General features: G+C 39.9%; 2 protein-coding genes across 3 annotated transcripts; both read right to left on the bottom strand.

Moving 5' to 3' along the window:
• Positions 1-1,799: 1,799 nt before the first annotated feature.
• Positions 1,800-5,384, bottom strand: LOC106603844 (uncharacterized). Of its 2 annotated transcripts, none has more exons than XM_014198034.2 (9): positions 5,262-5,384; positions 4,982-5,075; positions 4,721-4,774; positions 4,489-4,534; positions 4,191-4,318; positions 3,945-4,059; positions 3,610-3,732; positions 3,289-3,426; positions 1,800-3,188 (listed from the first exon to the last, which is right to left on the bottom strand). In XM_014198034.2, exons 1-9 carry the CDS (start codon positions 5,365-5,367, stop codon positions 3,081-3,083), a joined length of 912 nt encoding a protein of 303 aa, XP_014053509.1. In that variant the 5' UTR covers positions 5,368-5,384; the 3' UTR covers positions 1,800-3,080. The 2 variants fall into 2 exon arrangements, with proteins under 2 accessions (XP_014053509.1, XP_014053519.1); XM_014198044.2 differs by having other exon boundaries at positions 4,994-5,075; positions 5,262-5,376.
• Positions 5,385-5,528: 144 nt separating this feature from the next.
• LOC106603250 (beta-taxilin) lies at positions 5,529-11,735 on the bottom strand. The gene is made up of 10 exons (XM_014196647.2): positions 11,594-11,735; positions 10,200-10,443; positions 9,974-10,065; positions 9,535-9,705; positions 8,364-8,558; positions 7,472-7,591; positions 7,145-7,219; positions 6,841-6,933; positions 6,580-6,675; positions 5,529-6,272 (listed from the first exon to the last, which is right to left on the bottom strand). Exons 2-10 carry the CDS (start codon positions 10,426-10,428, stop codon positions 5,628-5,630), a joined length of 1,716 nt encoding a protein of 571 aa, XP_014052122.2. The 5' UTR covers positions 10,429-10,443; positions 11,594-11,735; the 3' UTR covers positions 5,529-5,627.
• Positions 11,736-21,095: the final 9,360 nt, after the last annotated feature.

Here is a 21,095-nt window from a genome sequence, read left to right as displayed (position 1 = left end):
TACTATTAGGCCCATAGAGATCCTATATACAATTCTATGATTAGGCCCATAAAAAAAGTGTGTGCAGACATAAGAGGAATGAAATGAAATCTACTTTCACCCCTGATTAGAAGTGTGATGGCTATATGGTGTGATAAAAGTGTCTGCTAAGTGACCAAAATGTTACGTGAAAATGAATACTTGCAAAGCAAACTCTAATGATCACCGTCCCCAAACAAGGCCAACTTTAATTACATTACGAATTATTTGGGACACAGCTCATTATAGAAATACCCAGTGTGCTTTGCAAATGTTTAGTTTTACCTTCACATTTTGGCCATTTAGCATACGCTCTTATTTAGAGCGACTTAAGCGTCCCCATGCTTCCAAGCCAAAACAATTCGGAAGAGTTCATGCATATATTATGAGTTTTTATGAAGTTTTGTCGGCTGTTCAGGTACACAACATTTTTTCTTGAGGCAATACGAAGTCCGCAGTCAAAGTCTACGCCCCCTTCATTGGTGATTGGTCAAGAGTAGGGATTCTTCAATAAAGTCTTTGTTGTCATTCAACGAGAGACGACTCATTTTCATGCACGTTTTCATTGGGAAATACTGCACCAAACATCTTCGTTAGATGTAAAATTGTGTGACTAAGATCTCCTCAGCAAAAACTTTACAATGAATGAAAGATTTATTGAGTTATCTTAGATTAATTCGGACTATTTTGGCCATGGCGTCTCTAAATGGACAAACATTACTATTGGCGCTTTTCTCTCGTTTTTCAAGCAAAGGTTTGTTAAGTGAGTATGCACACTTCAGGTATCATCGGCACCAAACGAGGGGTGACAACATTCGGAGGAAGTGCTAGCGAAAGAACTGCAGAGCAAGAGTGACTACATGTTCGATGCTGAAGATCCAAATCCAAATATTCGAGTACTCGAGTTTCATGACCATGTGCAACCACCAGAGGCGGGAATGGTGAGCAGAACCCGGTTTGGACAAAGTGTTACAGCAGAGATGAGGCGGAAACCGACTGTACCAATAAAATAGGTTTACAATGCGGAATGTGTGCGACTGGGCCGGTAGACGCAGGGAGGAGGTGACCCACCACCAAAGCCTCAGTTTAAGGTCAATCATGCAAAGAGCCATAGGGTTGAAGGAACATAGGGTTGAAGGAACATAGGGTTGAGGGAACATAGGGCTGAGGGAACATAGGGCTGAGGGAACAGAGGGCCATGAGAACAGATGCATAATGGTAAGTAAAATGACATAGCGTTCTGAGGTAAATAATGTTAAGGTTATAAAAATAAATAAGAAAGGATATTCAGTGTCTCGTTACAACATTATTTTGTAATGGGATGTAATTGTGAATTGAAATGACTCATTTGGACAATGTACCAGTATGCCAATTGCCTACTGTTAAACTGGGACTCCAGTTAAACTGGGAAATTGTTTTTTTTGTTGGGGGGGGATTATGAAATAAATGTTTTCTTAACAGAAATATATTTTCTAAATATGATCAAATGTTAAATTTCATTTTACTCAAATCTGATATCAGCTAGCTTGCTAGTGAATGCTAGCATAGCTGCATTTTCAAATCAAAGTTTATTGGTCGTATATATAGATTTGCATATGTTTTTGCAGGTGTACAACAATATTCACATAATCCAAAAAGTAAAAATAAAGAAATTAAGACTGTGTATTTATAGAAAAAGGTATGTACATCAGTAGTTATATAGGATGGGCCATGACTAGAATACAGTATATTCATATAAAGTGGGTAAGACAGTATGTACAATAATTTTACTTTAAAAGATATTACCTCATCAAAATTAAAAACGTTTATTTTACTGTATTTGACTCTGTTGACAATAAAACAGTCATTGAAATTGAGGGTTGAGGGGTCTTTCTGGTTGCATTTGACTAAATGTCTATTAGAGTGTAGTGTTGAGAATGTTGAGCTGATGGACCTAGGTCATTTTATTGTATGTATATACAATTACATATACATCATATAATCATAATTAAGCCACCCCCTTTAGACAATGGTAAATGGCCTGAGTGAACATTTATCCACCATCTTTGCTGCAGTCTGCCCTTTTAAAAGTAAAGAAGATAAGTTATGGTCCTAAATAGTACACTATTTCTCTTGGTGTCTTTTGCAATGACATTGGGTGCTTTCCAAGAATGTCCATAAGGTGAAATCCTCTTCTGCAGTGCCTTTAATAATATATTAGTAACTGGTGCTGTAGGTTATGTAGGTAATCATGAATTTAAACAACAACACCAAAACTGTGCTGCATGCTTGCACCTTATGTACCACATTTTGTAACCACAGTTCGTAGAAGAACTAAGCTCTAAGTTAGAGCATATGGTTACATCACCGGCATCTACGCCATCCAAAACACTTTCAAAAAGGTCTACAACAGCAAGCAAATAATAAGAAATCTCATTGGAAACCAATAAAAATCATAATTCACAAGAAATGAGGGAATGTCATATAAGGTTTCTCTTGATTGATCAGATACTACCTGTTAGTGTTTAGCTAGTCTCTTGTAATAAACTGTTAGAGCATGTAAGATTTGCTTCAAATTCAAATCTGGAACTTGAAGCCAGTTCCACAGTTTTTTTTTATTCTTCCCACTCTAATCAGGGACAGATTTAGACCTTGAACAGCAGGTGGGTGCAATTAGTAGAACAGAAAACCAGCAGTAACCTCGTAGGGTAAGATTGAATACCCCTGGACTATAGTCTCCAGTGCTAGAGTTGTACAGCAGCTATTGAAAGAGACTGGCTAATATAATCTCAGTCCAGGGGTATTCAAATCTTACCCTATGGTTAACCGGAGTACTGCTGGTTTTCTGTTCTACAACCTGATAATTAATTTCACCGACCTGGTGTCCCAGGTCTAAATCAGCCCCTGATTAGGGGGGGAAGAATTTGAGGGCAATAGTCTATAGCTGATATCTCCCTGTGATAAAGCCATTTATGTATCAGATGAGATGGGGTCTGCTTGTTTCTTTTAACATAATGTTGAACCTGACAGGTTTGGGTATCCCTTCTGAATGGCACCCAGCATGTCCTCTACTGCAGGTCATTCTATAGGGCTTTCAGTATGTCCTCTACAGCAGGTCTGTCTATAGGGCTGTCACAGCAGTGAGAGAACAGCACCCTCCCCTGGTCATCCAGGACAAAGTCTCCTCCAAGCTGAGAATACACGGAAAACAGAATGAACGAAAGTATAACCATAAAAGTACACTCCTTAATGAATGTATTCTTTATGTATCTGATCATCTCACAACCACACCTGAAACATATCATCTTCTATAGACGGCAGACCTCTTGGAAACTCCAGGTTTGCCACAACGTATTCAGCATAGAGTAGCATGTTGTTGAAGTTCAACACTTTCTTTAGAGATGCTCTCAAGCCAAAAGCGCTGTATACCTGCAATCCCCCAACATAACATGACTGTTTATAGTGCATTGTAATAGTAGTAGTAAATATACTATATAGTATGTATAACATAAGTCATTTTAGTCAGATAAGTATTAGGAAGTGAGTGAATCAAATACATTTGACACTGCGATGCCTCGTTCTAAATTAATCAATTTGCCTGGTAACTCTAACCTTCCTGTGTGGGTCTAACACCATGTCATACTGGCAACCTGTCTCCGCTAGCCAATGCAACGCCCCCTCTCTGCAGCCAAATGACACCACCACCACTTGCACTGAACGTGCTTCCAGGGCAATCTGCAACACAAGGCACAGTGCTCTGTGTAATGGCCTCAACTTGAATATGTTTTTTCTGTCCAGCACCTGAATATGGACGTGCATATTTTTTCCTTATCACAGTTCTGTGTATCCATAAAGGTTATAGGCTATGCACAGAGAACTAATGTTGATGAGAAGAGTCAACTAGGTGTACCATAAACCTTAGATACAACTGTCAACGCATGGCTCACCTTATGGGCGTCCAGATCTTTCAGATGGATTCGACAGAGGAGGCAGGAGAACTGACGGATCAACACAAGTAGAACTTTCTCACCTCTCCCAAGGTACTTCCCTAACGTCAGAGTTCTGAACAAATACAGAGAGACAGATAGACAGACCAAATACGTCACTTCTGACAGACAGAAGTTAATACCCTGGTTTGACCTATTCTCTTATCACAAAGAAGAGGCCATGTAAGACAAAGTAATCAAACTCACGCTCCAGTCTGGGCATCAATGAGGGGTATGTCAGGCGACAGGCATTTTACTTGCGGCTCTTGACCAAAGATTCTATCATCCAGATGTAGCTCCTTGTCCAAGTACTCCAGAAAACTATCCCACTGCACCTATTACCAAGCACATCCAGTGGATGTCGGATGAAGGAAGTGTTAATGCAAGGTAGCTGCCTCCAGAACAAGAAAAAACACTAACCTGCTAAGCTAATACACAAGAGTTTTTACACAGAATCATGCAAGTAATATCAAACACAGGCCTAGCAACAGCCATATCAGCTTACTCCCAGCTGCAAGAAGTCCTCAACAGCATCCTGCATTTCAGCACATCTAGAGAGAGGGAGAGAGAGAACAATAACTGTAACTTCTGTATGAGCTGTTCAAAGGTTAATCTAATGAGGTAAACAGTGAATTATTACTAAAGGCATTGACTCTAATAAAGTTGATCTCACAAAGGTGTTGACATTCAAAGTCAATGGTTTTGATTAGGAAACATAGCTTTGCTGTATGTCTTACTGGTAGCTTCTCTTCCATAGTTCGTCAGCGTCTTTTCTCTTCTTCACTGACATGCTGGTGATGTATAATAATCAATGTCTTTCATTGTTTGCAAACATATTTGGTCATTTCCAATAATAATCATTGAATCTATATAGGCTAGATGTTGCATCATTTCCTGAGTATATTTTCAGCGCCTGAAAGGCTGAGTCAGTTTGACAGCAAATACGTGCTTAGAAACGGATTGTAAAGGGTTAATAACTTGTTAATGTAAAACAGAACCTTGTGAATAACCTTGCCCCTGCTGGAATAAGTCCCAGTAGTGATTGGTCCAGTTCAATACGGATCTTCTTCCTGATGTAGTCTTGCAGAAGTCCTATAAATGATATACATGTTTATTTAATTAACTGTCATAACCTCTTTTTAGGACATTGCTGACTTTAACTCACTGTTGCCATTTGCCAAGAGCTCATTAGCCTTCTACATATTGTCCATGTTGAGCAGGAATGAATCATGAATCTTTAATAGATAGCGCCAGCAGTAGGCCTAGTACACAACCTACCCTCTTTGCTCTCATGTTCAGCGAGTTCCAATAGTGCTTTTCCATTTTCAACAAAACTTGTCAAAGCTTTCGCATAAGTCTGCGCTTCTGTCTCCTTCTCAGCCATGTTGTATGGTTAATGATTAATGATTAACTACCAGCAAAGATGTGTAATAAATACAAGATATACAACTCCTAATCAATGCAGTGTTAGGCTTCCCATTTATACAACTCCCCCTTCTCAGCTTCTCTTCTAACATGGAGTCATAGAAAGAAGAAAACAAGAGCATGTTTTTATTGTTTATTCTTAAAAAATCCAGTCAAATAAGTTATGATCACTTCATGTTCTTCATCTCTGATTGTAACCTACTGTAACTACACCATAGTCTAGTCAACTGTCTCCAGTTCCCTATCTCTCTGCTCCTGGGCTTTGTCTCCTTCAGCTGCTGCAGGAGAAGAAGAAGAAAAAGGGCCAGTGGTCTCCTCTGTCATCTTGTCTCCATTACACCCCTCTATGTCATGTTCCTCTGGGGTCTTGCTGGCCTCGCTACTGGCCTCTGGGGCCTCAGTGTGTCCATGTGGCTCTGTGGTGGTCTCCTCCTCTTCCTCGTTGTCAAAGAACTCAGGTGGCACAACGTTGGAAAGGGTGAACGACATTTGAATCTCCTGCAGACGGGACTTCTGGGCCTTCAGGTTATCCAGCTCGCTGGTCAGGTGTGTTGCAGGTTTTTCTGGAGCAGAAGTTACAACTGCGAGGGTTTCTGTAGCAACAGGTACTTTGAGAGTAGGGCTTTCATTAGAGGGGTTTTCAGAGGGTGTCTCAATGGGCTTCTCAGCAGCAGGTACCTCTGGGTTCTCCTTCTCCTTTGTCTCATTTTCTTTCATCTCCGCTACACTGGTTGCAGCCGCTGGATTTGCTTCCTGGAGCTTATGAGAGAGACTGTTCCTCTCCTCCTGCAGCGCCCGGCACAGTTTTTCCAGCTTCTGGGTCTTCAGGGTGAACAGCTCAAACTCCTTTTCCTTCAAGGTTTTCTGAATGGAGTAGAAATATACAGGGTGAAAATCAGTACAGATATTCATAAAGATCACTCATAGGTGTCATTCCAAATGGTATCCTATTCACTATATAGTGCATAAAGTCAATAGGGCTATGGTCAAGTGTAGGGCACTAGGGAATAGGGTGCATTTGGTATGCAGACACTATCTCCACCATGAGTCAGAGTCATATTTAACTCTTTGTTGCTTGTTTGTCTTTCATCATGTCTTTGACAGAGGGTGACCGTAAAAGTAACATTCAAAAAATGGGTGAAAAGTGTACGCTACGTGTATGGTATCTTACATCTGTGAGCATATCAATAAGAGCCTTGTTGCAGCCCTCAAAACGGCTTTTCCATTGAATAGACTCCTTCTCCAGCTTCCTCATTCTCTTGGTCATCTACAAGACAAAACCCATCACATTTTTAAAGTGTGTCAGTTAAATCAAAGAGTAAACAAAGGGATTGTATTTGTGCCATGGCAACAAAATTGACCTCATATAAGATTATAGATAAGGTCATCATAATAGGAGATAGTAAGATACGGAGAACAAGGCTTAGGCTACCTTCTCCATGTCCTGTTTGAAGCTGGCGTACACTCCGTTGCTCTTCGACACAGTCCCCTGGAACTGATCGAACTTCTCAGAGTACATGGACAACTGGAGGGAGAAATGGGAAAGTTAAGTTTGTAAAATATAGAGACAGACACAGAGAGAGAGACAGAGATTTTGATTAGATTTTATTAGGATCCCTATTAGCCGACGGCAGTGGTGACAGCTAGTCTTACACAGTCCGACACATAACGAAAAATACATTACAGACAAAAATACGGGGGGGGGGGGCAGACAGACAGAGACAGTCTCCATTTACCTGGGCCTGCATCCCTTCCTCTTGCTCTTTCAAAATCTGCACCTTCACCTGTGACTGTGCCGCCTTATTTATCAACTTTGGAGAAATACAATTTACAAAAAATAAATCAGTTAATAATTATTTGCTTTGTCACTAAATGGAATTTCTCAAAAATATTTTATGTCAGTGTCTAACTTATTCCATCCACTGATCCATATTTCAGACAGTATAAAAAATGAACTGAACATGTGATTAAACTCTTACATAACAAATACATATGAATAAAATATCTTAAATTGTATAAAATCTATTAAGTCAGTCAAGTCTTGCTGAAAGATGCTAACTTACATGATCCCTCTCTCGCTTGTGCTTCTCCTCTCCCTCTTTAATGAACATGTTTGCCTGTTCAAGTTTGGTTTCCAACAACTGCTGCTGCAGGTCTCGATGTTTGAATACCTTTTCCAGGTTCTGCAAGGTAAGAAGAGGGAGACTGGGTCACTTTCACTGAGACGAACATTACACATTTGACGCAACATAGCCACAGTAAGACAGGAGGCAAGGGCTAGTATTTATCATTGGTATATTGCTAGTGGTAACATTTTTACTTTAAAGGAGAACTATGACATTTACGCAGAGATGAACAGAGCCAAGCTTATCAGACACTAACAACACTGTGAAAAAAAAAAACAAAAAAACGACTTCTTTGCACAAACACTCACACTTGTCTTTTCTTACTAGCACTGACTTTGCTGATAGCTACTCGATTGAAGAACATTTACCTTACTATGACTGTGATGTGTGGTTGTCTCACCTAGCTATCTTAAGATTAATGCACTGCTAAAATACTAAAAAGGAAACGTAAGATGAGACAACTGAACAACTGAGCATGCTCTTGAGTCTTGACTCATGGAGGAGCAAGTTTTTTTGGGTCACACAGTGACTCCTGGTGTTGCATGGGCCTGTTGTGGTCAATAATGAGGGGGTCTCTATCTCAGTTGAGTATTGAATGCCGTCGCTAAGGAACTTGAAATGTGTATGTGACATACCGTATGTTAGAGAGACGCACACAGTAACATTTGTTTTATTGTTTTAAAGCATCTTTGAGATTCTCATTGTCTTGACAAACGCTATATAAAATAAATATATTATTATTATTATAGCATGTTGATATAAGTAAACACATTCAGTTTAAACTGCACTACAAACTCCAGTCCCGAGCGTCTGTAATAAGGCCCCATACCGCTTCTCTTGCGTCGTACTGGGAGATGAGGCTCTTGAGTTTCTCTGCCAGGTCGCTGTTCTCCTGACAGAGTTTGGTGTTGCGGTTACTGTGCTCCTCGATCTGGACCTGGATGTCCGTTAGCGTGCTCTGGAAGTGAGTGGTGATGTCCTTCCTCTTCAGGTCATCCTCCCTGCACCTCTGGAGGGTCTCCTCCTGCATGATCACATTATACAGGATGATGCACAGTTAGTTGGGTGGCAGGTAGCCTAGCAATGGGTTGCCAGTTAGAATCCCGGGGAGTGAGCTAGCAACCAGAGTGTTCCTGGTATCAAATCCTAGATACCATTGCCTGTCGTTGTGCCCTTGAGCAAGGCACTTAACCCCCACAACAACAGCTCCCCGAGCGCCCAGTGTGGCAGCCCCCGCACCTCTCCAAAACCTCTATATGTATGTGTGTCTTTCGGAGGGGTTGGGTTAAAAGCGGAAGTCAAATTTAGGTTGGACCTTGTGTGCAATTGACCAATAAAGTTATCTTAATCTTCATCTCACACTCACAGACACCTGATGAACAGTAAGTTACACTCACAGATATACTCATAATGCAAGGAAATATGTACTGTAATGTCGCTGCACATACAAGCAGACACACAGACCGTGTACGAACATACTAAGGGCTCTATTCAATCCGCATCCCGGAAGTTCAGCTTTACAGCATCATTTAAATTTAAAGGCAATGTTCCCACTTGAGTGGAGACTGCATTCACGGGAAATGCTGCATATGTCAGCTCAATCGGAAATGACCTTTACATTTCTATCAAAGGAATCTGTAACGCTTCAGCTTTACAAATTGAATAGAGCCCTAACTGTAGCCTAACCATACACATGCCACACAATTTTAACTTAGTGAGCGCCACTGGTTGTTGCATCAGACCTGGGTCAGTATTTGAGCTTGGAGTTTGCGCTTGATTTAGCTTGGAGTTTGAACTTTCGGGACTATTCCATTGGTTCCACTGTATAGGGAATATGAAATAATTAAGCACAGTTTAGGTATTTAAAAGTAGTATTTGATATATGCATTTGATTAAGTCTGGTTTGCTGTAGACAGTGAGATGAGAGCCTCACCTAGGATGTCACACAGAGCAGTCTGTGTACTATAGCACTGCAGTATATGCTACAGCGAGAGGCTCACCTTCAGTGTCTTGTTGTGTCTCTGCAGCTCCCTACACAGAGACTCGAGTTTGCTGCGGGCCAGAACCGCTCTGCTGTGTTCACTCTGAAGCTGGTCCTTCTCCTTCATCACCTGGAGAAGCTTCTTCTGCAGAACCTTCAGCTGCTTCTGGTCAACCCGGTGCTCCTCCAGCTACCAACACACACACACATCATTTTTGTTCTTCACAAAGAAATCTATGTAGAATAAGCAAATACTGCTGCATAGGTGTAGACTAATGATATGGTACTGGTTAGCAGCCAGTTAGATAAATATAACTATATGCTTCACTACGAATAATATAAAACATATTTAGCATGAACAGATAATACAAATGTACATGGGCAAAGACCACATCTAGTTCCCTACTAGGCACCACAGCATACTACCTCCGGTGTATAATTCAGCATGGTCCACTCACCAGCTCAGCGTGCTTCTTGATGATGGCCTCCAGTTTTTGCTCTGGAGTGCCGAGCTTGTTCAAGCTCTGCATCAATAGCATGGCCTCTTTGCCTGAATAGAGATCATGTTACAGTACAGTTAATAACACTAAAACTATTGATACACTGTAACACTAACAACTATTGATGCTGAATAGATGCTAAATAGAACAGAAGAAGAAAGATGAAGAAGAACACACAACCCACCAAGGCTTTTCAGCATCTTCTTCTCTAGTTTCTGGTCCTTGGCGGAGCTCTTGGTGACCTGCTCCTTCAGAACCTCCTCCTCCACCTCTTCCTGCTCAGCAGGCTCATCACTGGCCTCCTGGTAGGTACTGATGATGTCCTCTAGCTGCTTGCTCAGGTCGTCTGTCAGGTCCACCTGACCCTGACACTGGGCTGGATCACCCTGGTCACTCACCTGACATGTCTCCATTCTGATAGGCTTGCACTAAGATATAATGATACAGCATAGAATTAGAATTACTTGAACTAATATGGACATGTTCTTGTTCAAGTTCAATGTTTCTGTGAAGGATGACAGTTAATGAGACGAATCTTATAGCCCTATTACACACACTCACAAAGAAAGCGCCCTGATTAGTTTCTCAAGCTTGGAAATGAAAAGCAGTGCTATATACTAATAGTATTTGATATACTACTGTATAAGAAAAGCCAAGGTCAAACCAATCTTTATCAGAATAGCTTAAATAATCTTTTCCAATATGATTTAAAATGTTTTCTCTTGTTTATGTATTAAATTACCCTTAATGACATAGTCGATCAGATTAGCAATTTATAATCTATCAACCTCCACTGTCTGTTTGCCTATTGAAGTCTGGTGGTGCTTGACTGTGGCCTGTTTACGTGCATATAATTAGCCTGCTGCCCGGGTGCATACCCTCTACTCAGTCTCAACTCACAGGCAGAGCGCACCCTCTACTCAGTCTCAACTCACAGGCAGAGCAGAGTAGTCAGAGCAGAGTAGTCAGAGAAGAGTAGTCAGAGCACATGGCACCTGTTCTGGGTCCATATGCTATTTTAGGAACTTCTTAATATGGGCATGTTATTTCTTTTTTTCACAATCCTCCACTCGTTGTTGTAAATTGTAGTACATTCATATTCTTTGTTAAAGTACTTGATAGATTAATGACACTAAAAACATCACTTTAAATATCCAGCAAAGTACTTAAGTGACTACCCAACTGAGTTAGAATTGACATTTAATCAGAAGAAATTAAGACATATCTATTTCTATAGCCTTCCTAATCCATTCCAAGAAAAACTTTGAACAGAACATTCATTTGACACAACGGGACATGTAAAAATGCATTTGGCCTATATTGTGGCTGACAACTTCTCATAAAACACCAAAGAACAAGAGGTTCCATCACGATAGAAACATTACACTGCTTCACGAGTGTGACAAGTCACCCATTCCCCCCCAAAAGTAAGCTTATCCTAAATACGTTCAAACGCACAATGCAAACTTACAATGCACAAGACAGAAAACATATACCCATGGAAATATTTCATTCTACACCATCCAAAACTCAAATATCTGCAAACAAACGCATAGAAGATACTGAACTGCTTCTTACCAAAAGGTCCAGGATCTAGGAGAGGGGAAAGGAGACGTGAGGAGGGGGGTGAGAGAGAGAGGGGGAGGGGTGCTCTAACTCTGGCCCCACAGATATAACAGCTGTGAAGAAGACCTCAAAATAAACCACCGGGACACAACTGAGAGAGACAGGGGAACATACTGACACCAACATAAAGAGAGAGGCCATAGAGAAATAATAACATAGAAATAGATCCCCTGTTCAGATCGTCCCACAATGAAACCACACAAACCTTATGCCTCTAAGCTTGTAATGACCTACTGACGAGAGTTATGTTGATGTTTACCGAGAAACGTTAAGGACTTTGTAACAGTATTATCAGGGGTCGCGTTAACGCAGGATTCGCATTTGTCACGCAGAAAAGGAAAGATACAACGCAGAAAATAGGCTACATCTTGTTGCGTTTTATAAAATGCTTCTTAATGTAAATTCTGCTCGGTTTCAGTCAGGGTTCGCTCCAAATCATTCATGTAAAAGGACTAATTTCGTGCTTTAGTTTCACTTCTACACTCCGATGAAATGTTTTTGCACTGACTGATGTGCAGCCTATTGTAGGCTACTTTTGTCCGGTACTTTCCTCCTGTTTAGTATTTCTCTGGTAACTAGTTAAAATGCAAGATTCTTCAAGCAAAACATTAGGAAATGTATCTGGCTACATTCTTTCTACAATAAACATTCAGAAATATGATGGCCATGCATCGTCTAGTTCTTGCACGTCCGGTATCACTTCATTGAAGCAAAACACCACTGTTGACTTTCAATATAAAACGCAGGTGAAATGGTTTAAAACGCATGTGTTTTATGGTCTGCGTTTTGAAAATGCTGATTTCTGAAAGCTAATGCGACCCATGGCACTATGTACTAAACTATACAACCAGCAATCATAATTTGCTCACCCTCCAGCATATTAGAACTGAATTAATAGACAGTGAATACATTTTATGACTAAACGACACACGAAATCCATTGTATAATTGATCATGGTATTCTTAGTAACAGTGCCTGGAATATGAAGGATTGTGTTTAGGTGCAATTGACGTTCTCTCCTTTCTCAAAGTAACAGTTGTCTGTACTGATCATTCATCACCAGAGGATGTCGGTAGAATATAAATCTCTATTCACTTCATTCTGGAGAGTTCTCCCTCCTAGGACAAATATGATATAATCTGAAACATCACTGTGTTTTCTCTATCCTGACTGTCCTGTAACGATGTCAATAACTAATCATGGGAATTAGCGACTGCTTTAATAAGAGGTAAATTATCTGTAACTTGGTGAGTTACCACTAACACTGACTTTTTGTTAGTTAAATAGTCAACCAAACAGCTGCCCAGACGTTTTGCATTGACCCTTTTTTTGACTCATCACATACGCTGCTGCTACTGTTTATTATGTATCCTGTTGCCTAGTCTTTTTAATCTCAGTTATATATACAGTACCAGTGAAAAGTTTGGAAAACCTACATATTCAAGGGCTTTTCTTTATTTTTACTATGTTCTACATTGTAGAATAATAGTGAAGACATCAAAACTATGAAATAACACATGGAATCATGTAGTAACCAAAAGTGTTAAACAAATGAAAATATATTTTAGATTCTTCAAAGTAGCCAGGCTTTGCCATGATGACAGCTTTGCACATTCTTGGCATTCTCTCAACCAGCTTCATAAGGTAGTCACCTGGAATGCATTTCAATTAACAGGTGTGCCTTGTTAAAAGTTAATTTGTGGTATTTCTTTCCTTCTTAATTAATGTGTTTGAGCCACTCAGCTGTGTTGTGACAAGGTAGGGTTGGTATACAGAAGATAGCCCTATTTGGTAAAAGACCAAGTCCATATTATGGCAAGAACAGCTCAAATAAGCAAAGAGAAATGACAGTCCATCAATACTTTAAGACACGAAGGTCAGTTAATCCAGAAATGTAAGAACTTTGAAAGTTTCAAGGGTTTTTCTTAATTTTTACTAACCATCTCGATTGGGTTGAGGTCGGGTGATTGTGGTGGCCAGGTTATCTGATGCAGCACCATCACTCTCCTTCTTGGTCAAATAGCCCTTACACAGCCTGGAGGTGTGTTTTGGGTCATTGTCCTGTAGAAAAACAAATGATAGTCCCACTTAGCACAAACCAGATGGGATGGCGTATTGCTGCAGAATGCTGTGGTAGCCATGCTGGTCAAGTGTGCCTTGAATTCTAAATAAATCATAGTGTCACCAGAAAAGCACCCCCACATCATCACACCTCCTCCTCCATGCTTCACGTGGGAACCACACATGCGGAGATCATCCGTTCACCTACTCTGCGTCTCACAAAGACATGGCAGTTGGAACCAAAAATCTCTAATTTGGACTCATCAAACCAATGGACAGATTTCCACCGGTCTAATGTCCATTGCTCGTGTTTCTTGGCCCAAGCAAGTCTCTTCTTCTTTTTGGTGTCCTTTAGTAGTGCAGCAATTCGACTATGAAGGCCTGATTCACGCAGTGTCCTCTGAACAGTTGATGTTGAGATGTGTCTGTTACTTGAACTCTGAAAAGCAGTTATTTGGGCTGCAATCTGAGGTGCAGTTAACACTAATTAACTTATCCTCTGCATCAGAGGTAACCCTGGGTCTTCCTTTCCTGTGCCCGTCCTCATGAGAGCCAGTTTCATCATAGCGTTTGATGATTTTTGCAATTGCACTTGAAAAACTTTCAAAGTTCTTGAAATGTTCCGGATTGACTGACCTTCATGTCTTAAAGTATTGATAGACTATCGTTTTTCTTTGCTAATTTGAGGTGTTCTTGCCATAATATGGACTTGGTCTTTTACCAAATAGGGCTATCTTCTGTATACCAACCCTACCTTGTCACAACACAACTGACTGGCTCAAACACATTAAGAAGGAAAGAATTTCCACAAATTAACTTTTAACAAGGCACACCTGTTAATTGAAATGCATTCCAGGTAACTAACTCATGAAGCTGGTTGAGAGAATGCCAAGAGTGTGCAAAGTTGTCATCAAGATAAAGGGTGGCTGCTTTAAACAATCTAAAATCTAAAATATATTTTGATTTGTTTAACACTTTTTTACTTACTACATGATTCGATGTGTTATTTCATAGTTTTGATGTCTTCACTATTATTCTACAATGTAGAAAAAGTACCAAAAGTCTGCAAGATCTAATCCCTGAGCTGACGAGGTAAAAATTGTCGTTTTGCCCCTGAACAAGGCAGTTAACCCACTGTTCCTAGGCCATCATTGAAAATAAGAATTTGTTCTTAACTGACCTGCCTAGTTAAATAAAGGTAAAATAAAATTTTAAAAAGTCAACAATCTACTGGCAAATCCTTTTCAGATGAAGAGAAATTATAGATAAAACATATCGGTGCTCATCAGCCATTGGACATAAACATTACACAACAAGTTGGAAATCGCAAATTCAACAATGACTGGTTTGGAAGGAATCAGTGGCTAACTGCATGCGTTGCAAAGCAGTCACTAGCCTTCTATTCAGTGGAGTGGGTGTGTGGTCCAAGTCTGGGTTTAATGGTCTCTTTTCCAAGCTTAAAAGGATAAACATTCAACGTGATGGGCCAGAAAAGTTTGAATACATTGGCCATGCAGTCAATCCAGTATGACTTCTGCTGTGTTCAAAACAACTGGAAACTGGGAAATCTCAGACTTCAGTGAGTTCAAGACAACTGGGAACTCTGAAAAAAAACTTGCACCGACTGGAAAAATACGTTTTGAATGGTCATCCAATTCAGAATTCAAAGTCAGGGACTTGGGTCTTGTATGCTGCTACCTAAATTCTGTAATATGTCAGGGAGATATGTATACTGTAGCTAAGAACGTAATACTAAGTGTATGTTGTGTAGTAAGCTGTTAGTAGCCCATGTGCCTCACCCTAATAATTTGGTCCCTTTCCCCCTCCTAACTTACCCTACTGTTCTCTTGGTGGTGCACATGTAGCCAATAGCATGTTTTAGAGAAATTGTACCATTGAATATTATAAGAACTTTGTCTGCTTATATGCCCCCCTTTATTTATCCTACAGTTCTGACTTGGTATACAGGGAGAATACTGTAAGAATAGCCCATGTCCTAAATTCTGTCGCTGTACATTTCAAAAGTGCTGACCAAATAGTTATGTCTATCCTAGCTCGCTCATTTATGTCTTAATTGAAATGACAGATTACCTCTTATCTGCTCGCCGTCACCTTATGCCATAGTTTGTTCATCTCAATTGTCAGTAGAAACCACATTTGTTTAAGCAAGTCAGCCATATGAACAGTTTTTTTTTAAAAGACAGTAGATCATTTCATGTTGTGTTGCTACCATGCTGTGTTGTCATGTGTTGCTGCCTTGCTATGTTGTTGTCTTAGGTCTCTCTTTATTGTAGTGTTGTGTTGTCTCTCTTGTCCGTGATGTGTGTTTTGTCCTATATTTATTTATTTTAATCCCAGCCCCTGTCCCCGGCAGGAGACCTTTTGCCTTTTGGTAGGCTGTCATTGCAAATAAGAATTTGTTCTTAACTGACTTTCCTAGTTAATAAATAAAAATAAAAAATTAGGCTGTTTCGCTGATAGTCAGGTGTAGCAGTGGTAAGGATTCACTGTATGATGCTGAAAAGAAAGCTCAGCTTTATGTAGGCCCTAACAGTTTGTGGGCACCGCAAGTCACCATTATAGTGCAATTCATGTATTGTTTAGTGTTGTGTTGTGCAGTGGCTTTGCTGGCATGCATCTAAAAAAAAATTGGGGGGAGGTTGCCCAACCAAGATTTACATGCTAAAATCGCCACTGCCATAGAGTATGACCTGTGATAGCATGCAAATGGAGTCGGTAAAGTGATAGCCACCCCAGACATCATGGTGAGAGTTAAAGCTGAGTATAACGTATTTTATATCAATCCACACTCATGCCTCAGCTGTGAAACTGTAAATGTCAAGTCAATTTGCTAACGTCATGTTAACTTCAATATTTAAAATGCAATTATTTTTTACCTCTTAAAAGATATCTACAATCCACATCAAAAGTTGTGAATTTAACACTGAAAATTCAACCCAGAAAAATAAACTGCACATAAAGGAAATATGAATTTCACTGTACAAGTATTTACATTTTTAGCGGAAACAAATTAATTAATCCACCCATCTTCTTCACCTAAAACCTAAAAGAACATTCACACTTAAAATTAAAGGGAAGAAAATTGTAAAACTTAAATGCACTGTACATGCATACTTACAGTGACTTCAGGAAGTATTCATACCCCTTTACTTATTTCACATTTTGGTGTGTTACAGCCTGAATTCGAAATGGATTAGGTAGATTTTTTTTCACCCATCTACTCACAATACCCTATAATGACAAATTGAAAACATTTTTTTAAATTCTTTTTTTTCCTAAATGTATTGAAAATTAAATACAGAAACATCTCATTTACATAACTATTCACACCCCTGAGTCAATACATCTTAGAATCACATTTGGCAGAGACTACAGCTTTGAATCTTTCTTGGTAAGTCTCTAAGAGCTTTGCACACCTGGATTGTACAATATTTGCACATCATTATTTTTTTAATTCTTGAAGCTCTGTCAAGTTGGTTGTTGATCATTGCTAGACAGCCATTTTAAAGTCTTACCACAGATTTTCAAGCCAATTTAATTTAAAACTGTAACTAAGCCACTCAGGAACATTCAATATTGTCATGCTAAGCAACTCCAGGTTATAGTTCCCCTCGTGTTTAAGGTTATTGTCCTGATGAAAGGGGAATTTGTCTCCCAGTGTCTGTTGGAAAGGAGACTGAACCAGGTTTTCCTCTAGGATCTTGCCTGTGCTTAGCTCAATTCCATTTATTTTATCCCAAAAAACCTCCCTTGCCAATAACAAGCATACCCATAACATGATGCAGCCACCACCATGCTTGAAAATATGAAGAGTGGTACTCAGTGATGTGTTGTGTTGGATTTGCCCCAAACATAACGTATTCAGGATAGAAAGTACATCTCTTTGCCACATTTTTTGCAGTTTTACTTTATTTCCATATTGCAAACATGATGCATGTTTTGAAATATTTATATTCTGTACAGGCTTTCTTCTTTTTACTGTCATTTACATTTGTACTGTGGAGTAAATACAATATTGTTGATCCATCCACTGTTTTCTCCTATCACAGCCATTAAACTCTGTAACTGTTTTAAAGTCACCATTGGCCTCATGGTGAAATCCCTGAGCGGTTTTCTACCACTCCGGCAACTGAGTTAGGAAGGACACCTGTATCTTTGTAGTGACTGGGTGTATTGACACACTATCCAAAGTGTAATTAATAACTTCACCATGATCAAATAGATATTCAATGTCTGCTTTTTTAAAATTTTAACCCATCTACCCATCTACCAAAAACCTCCCTGGTCTTTGTGGTTGAATCTGTGTTTGAAATTCACTGCTCGACTGAGGGACCTTACAAATAATTAAGTGTCGGGTACAGAGATGAGGTAGTCATTCAAAAATCATGTTAAACACTATTATTGCTCACAGAGTCCACGCAACTTATTATATGGCTTGTTAAGCACATTTTTACTCCTGAACATACTTAGGCTTGATATAACAAAGGGGTTGAATACTTATTGACTCAAGACTCATTTCAGCTTTTCATTTTAAATGAATTTGTAAAAATTTCTAAAAACATAATTCCTTTTTGACATTATGGGGTATTGCGTGTAGGCCAGTGACACAACATCTAAATGTAATACATTTTGGCTGTAACACAACAAAACGTGGAAAAAGTCAAAGGGTGTGAATACTTTCTGAAGGCACGGTAGATAAGGATCACTTAAAAGAAGTGGAATGTTTGAACTCACAATAGATCACATGATTGTTTTTATTTCTCCTTACTAACCATCTCAGTCAGTTATCAAAGTTTGGATGAAAGTGCTTATTTCAATTCATAAAGGTTCAAAGGCCAGAATAACAAAAACAAGTTTTTGATTAAGCCATAAGTTATAAAGCAATGACATGACATCATAAGGATCTCATAAGCATCGGTCAGTGGGACACACTGTTGCATAAGTGGAGATAATATACAGCATATAAATAGTAGTCAAATATTTTCCATCATCAATAAGAGAGTACTTTTCTAATATATAAAGACATCTCACAGTATACATAATATTCACTTCTCTATTTGTGCAATAGCATAAAGATAAAAACACAACATTGAGAATCTGCAACGTAAAGCATTTAAAATAGACACATTCACATTAAACGTAGCTGCACAAATCAGCAATTTAATTCCACAAAGTAAAAGCTATGTTTTAGTGCAATATTCATTGATAATAAATAACACTGTCACGTCAGACAATTCTGATTAAAAGTTCCTTAAAAATGATATTCACTTTCCCCTTGCTTAATATGCTTGTTCAAAACATAGGTTGAAAGCAAAGAAAAGGCACAGACAGACCTTCGCTGTTCAATCAAAAGCACCAAACTGGACAAGAAGCAAGTCTACGCTAAATTTGGTCAGACTCCATTTTCAAATCCTTTCATATTTCAGATACTTTGTTGTTATTTCCTCTCCAATTTTTTTCAATAATCAAACCCTTAACTATCATCACTCGATATGACTACAACAACAGCCTATTTTCAAAGTAGTCAAATCAAATGTTATTGGTCACACACACATATTTAGCAGATGTTATTGCGGGTGTAGCGAAATGCTTGTCCAAGTATACGTCCACATATACATGTGTATGCACATACTGTATGTGTTAAGAGTGGGTTATGGAGTATAATCAACATCAATAATTATGTTTGTGTGCAAGTATATGCAAGCTTAATTAATATATAAGCATTTACTTTAATACCATGTTTTGCACCTGTGTCCACCACTTCAACTGGCAAGAAGCTTGTCCTTCGCTATGAATATTCTGCTGACCTAAATGTTCAAAAACTCTTAATTCATAGAGAAATTCATAGAGAGCATGAAGTCTGTGTTGTTCCTGTATTTCAAGGTTTGTTCTTCGCTCAGATATAGATATAGTCTGTGGGAGGGAGACAGGAGAGGAGGGGCTTGTTAGATGCATGGCCTTTACACTACTAGCATGCAGAAACCTGAACCGACTGAGAGGAGAGCCTCCAACACCCAACCAAAAGGGCCTGGATGAAGTAATTTTGTATGTCTGTCTGTCTGTCTAGAGGAATGAGATTGAGAGGGACTGTGGATGTATTCTGGTCCCAGATCTGCTTGTGCTGTCTTGCCAACTCCTATGTGACCATAGAAGTTGGCAAGACAGCATAAACAGATCTAGGACCAGGCAAGCTGGGGGACTGGACGATGGATGAGAGGCTCCGCTGCTCCTGGAGGAAGCTCCAAGGTACACTATATATACAAAAGTATGTGGACACCCCTTCAAATTAGTGGATTCAGCTATTTCAACTACACCCGTTGCTGACAGGTGTATAAAATCGAGCACACAGCCATGCAATCTCCCTAGACAAACATTGGCAGTGGAATGGCCTTACTGAAGAGCTCAGTGACTTTCAACATTGCACCGTAATAGGATGCAACCTTGCCAACAAGTCAGTTCATCACATTTCTGCCCTGCTAGAGCTGCCCCGTTCAACTGTAAGTGCTGTTATTGTGAAGTGGAAACATCTAGGAGCAACAACGGCTCAGCCGCGAAGTGGTAGGCCACACAAGCGCACAGAACGGGACCCCCGAGTGCTGAAGTGCGTAAAAATCGTCTGTCCTCGGTTGCAACACTCACTACCGAGTTCCAAACTGCCTCTGGAAGCAACGTCAGCACAAGAACTGTTCGTCGGGCGCTTCATGAAATGGGTTTCCATGGCCGAGCAGCCGCACACAAGCCTAAGATCACGATGTGCAATGCCAAGCGTCAGTTGGAGTGGTGTAAATCTCACCGCCATTGGACTCTGGAGCAGTGGAAACGCATTCTCCAGAGTGATGAATCACGCTTTATCATCTGGCAGTCTGAAGGACAAATCTGGGGTTGGTGGATGCCAGGAGAACGCTACCTGCCCCAATGCATAGTGCCAACTGTAAAGTTTGGTGGAGGAGGATTAATGGTCTGGGGCTGTTTTTCATGGTTCAGGCTAGGCCCCTTAGTTCCAGTGAAGGGGAATCTTAATGCTTACAGCATACAATGACATTCTAGACGATTCTGTGTTTCCAACTTTGTGGCAACAGTTTGGGGAAGGCCCTTTACTGTTTCAGCATGACAATTTACATTTACATTTACGTCATTTAGCAGACGCTCTTATCCAGAGCAACTTACAAGTTGGTGCATTCACCTTATGATATCCAATGCCCCCGTGCACAAAGCGAGGTCCATACAGAAATGGTTTGTCAAGATCGGTGTGGAAGAACTTGACTGGCCTGCACAGAGCCCTGACCTCAACCCCATCGAACACCTTTGGGATGAATTGGAACGCCGACTGCGAGCCAGGCCTAATCACCCAACATCAGTGCCCAACCTCACT

Source organism: Salmo salar, chromosome ssa01 (genome assembly GCF_905237065.1).
Source record: "Salmo salar chromosome ssa01, Ssal_v3.1, whole genome shotgun sequence".
NCBI lineage: Eukaryota > Metazoa > Chordata > Actinopteri > Salmoniformes > Salmonidae > Salmo > Salmo salar.
This window is presented reverse-complemented; position numbering and strand designations above follow the sequence as displayed.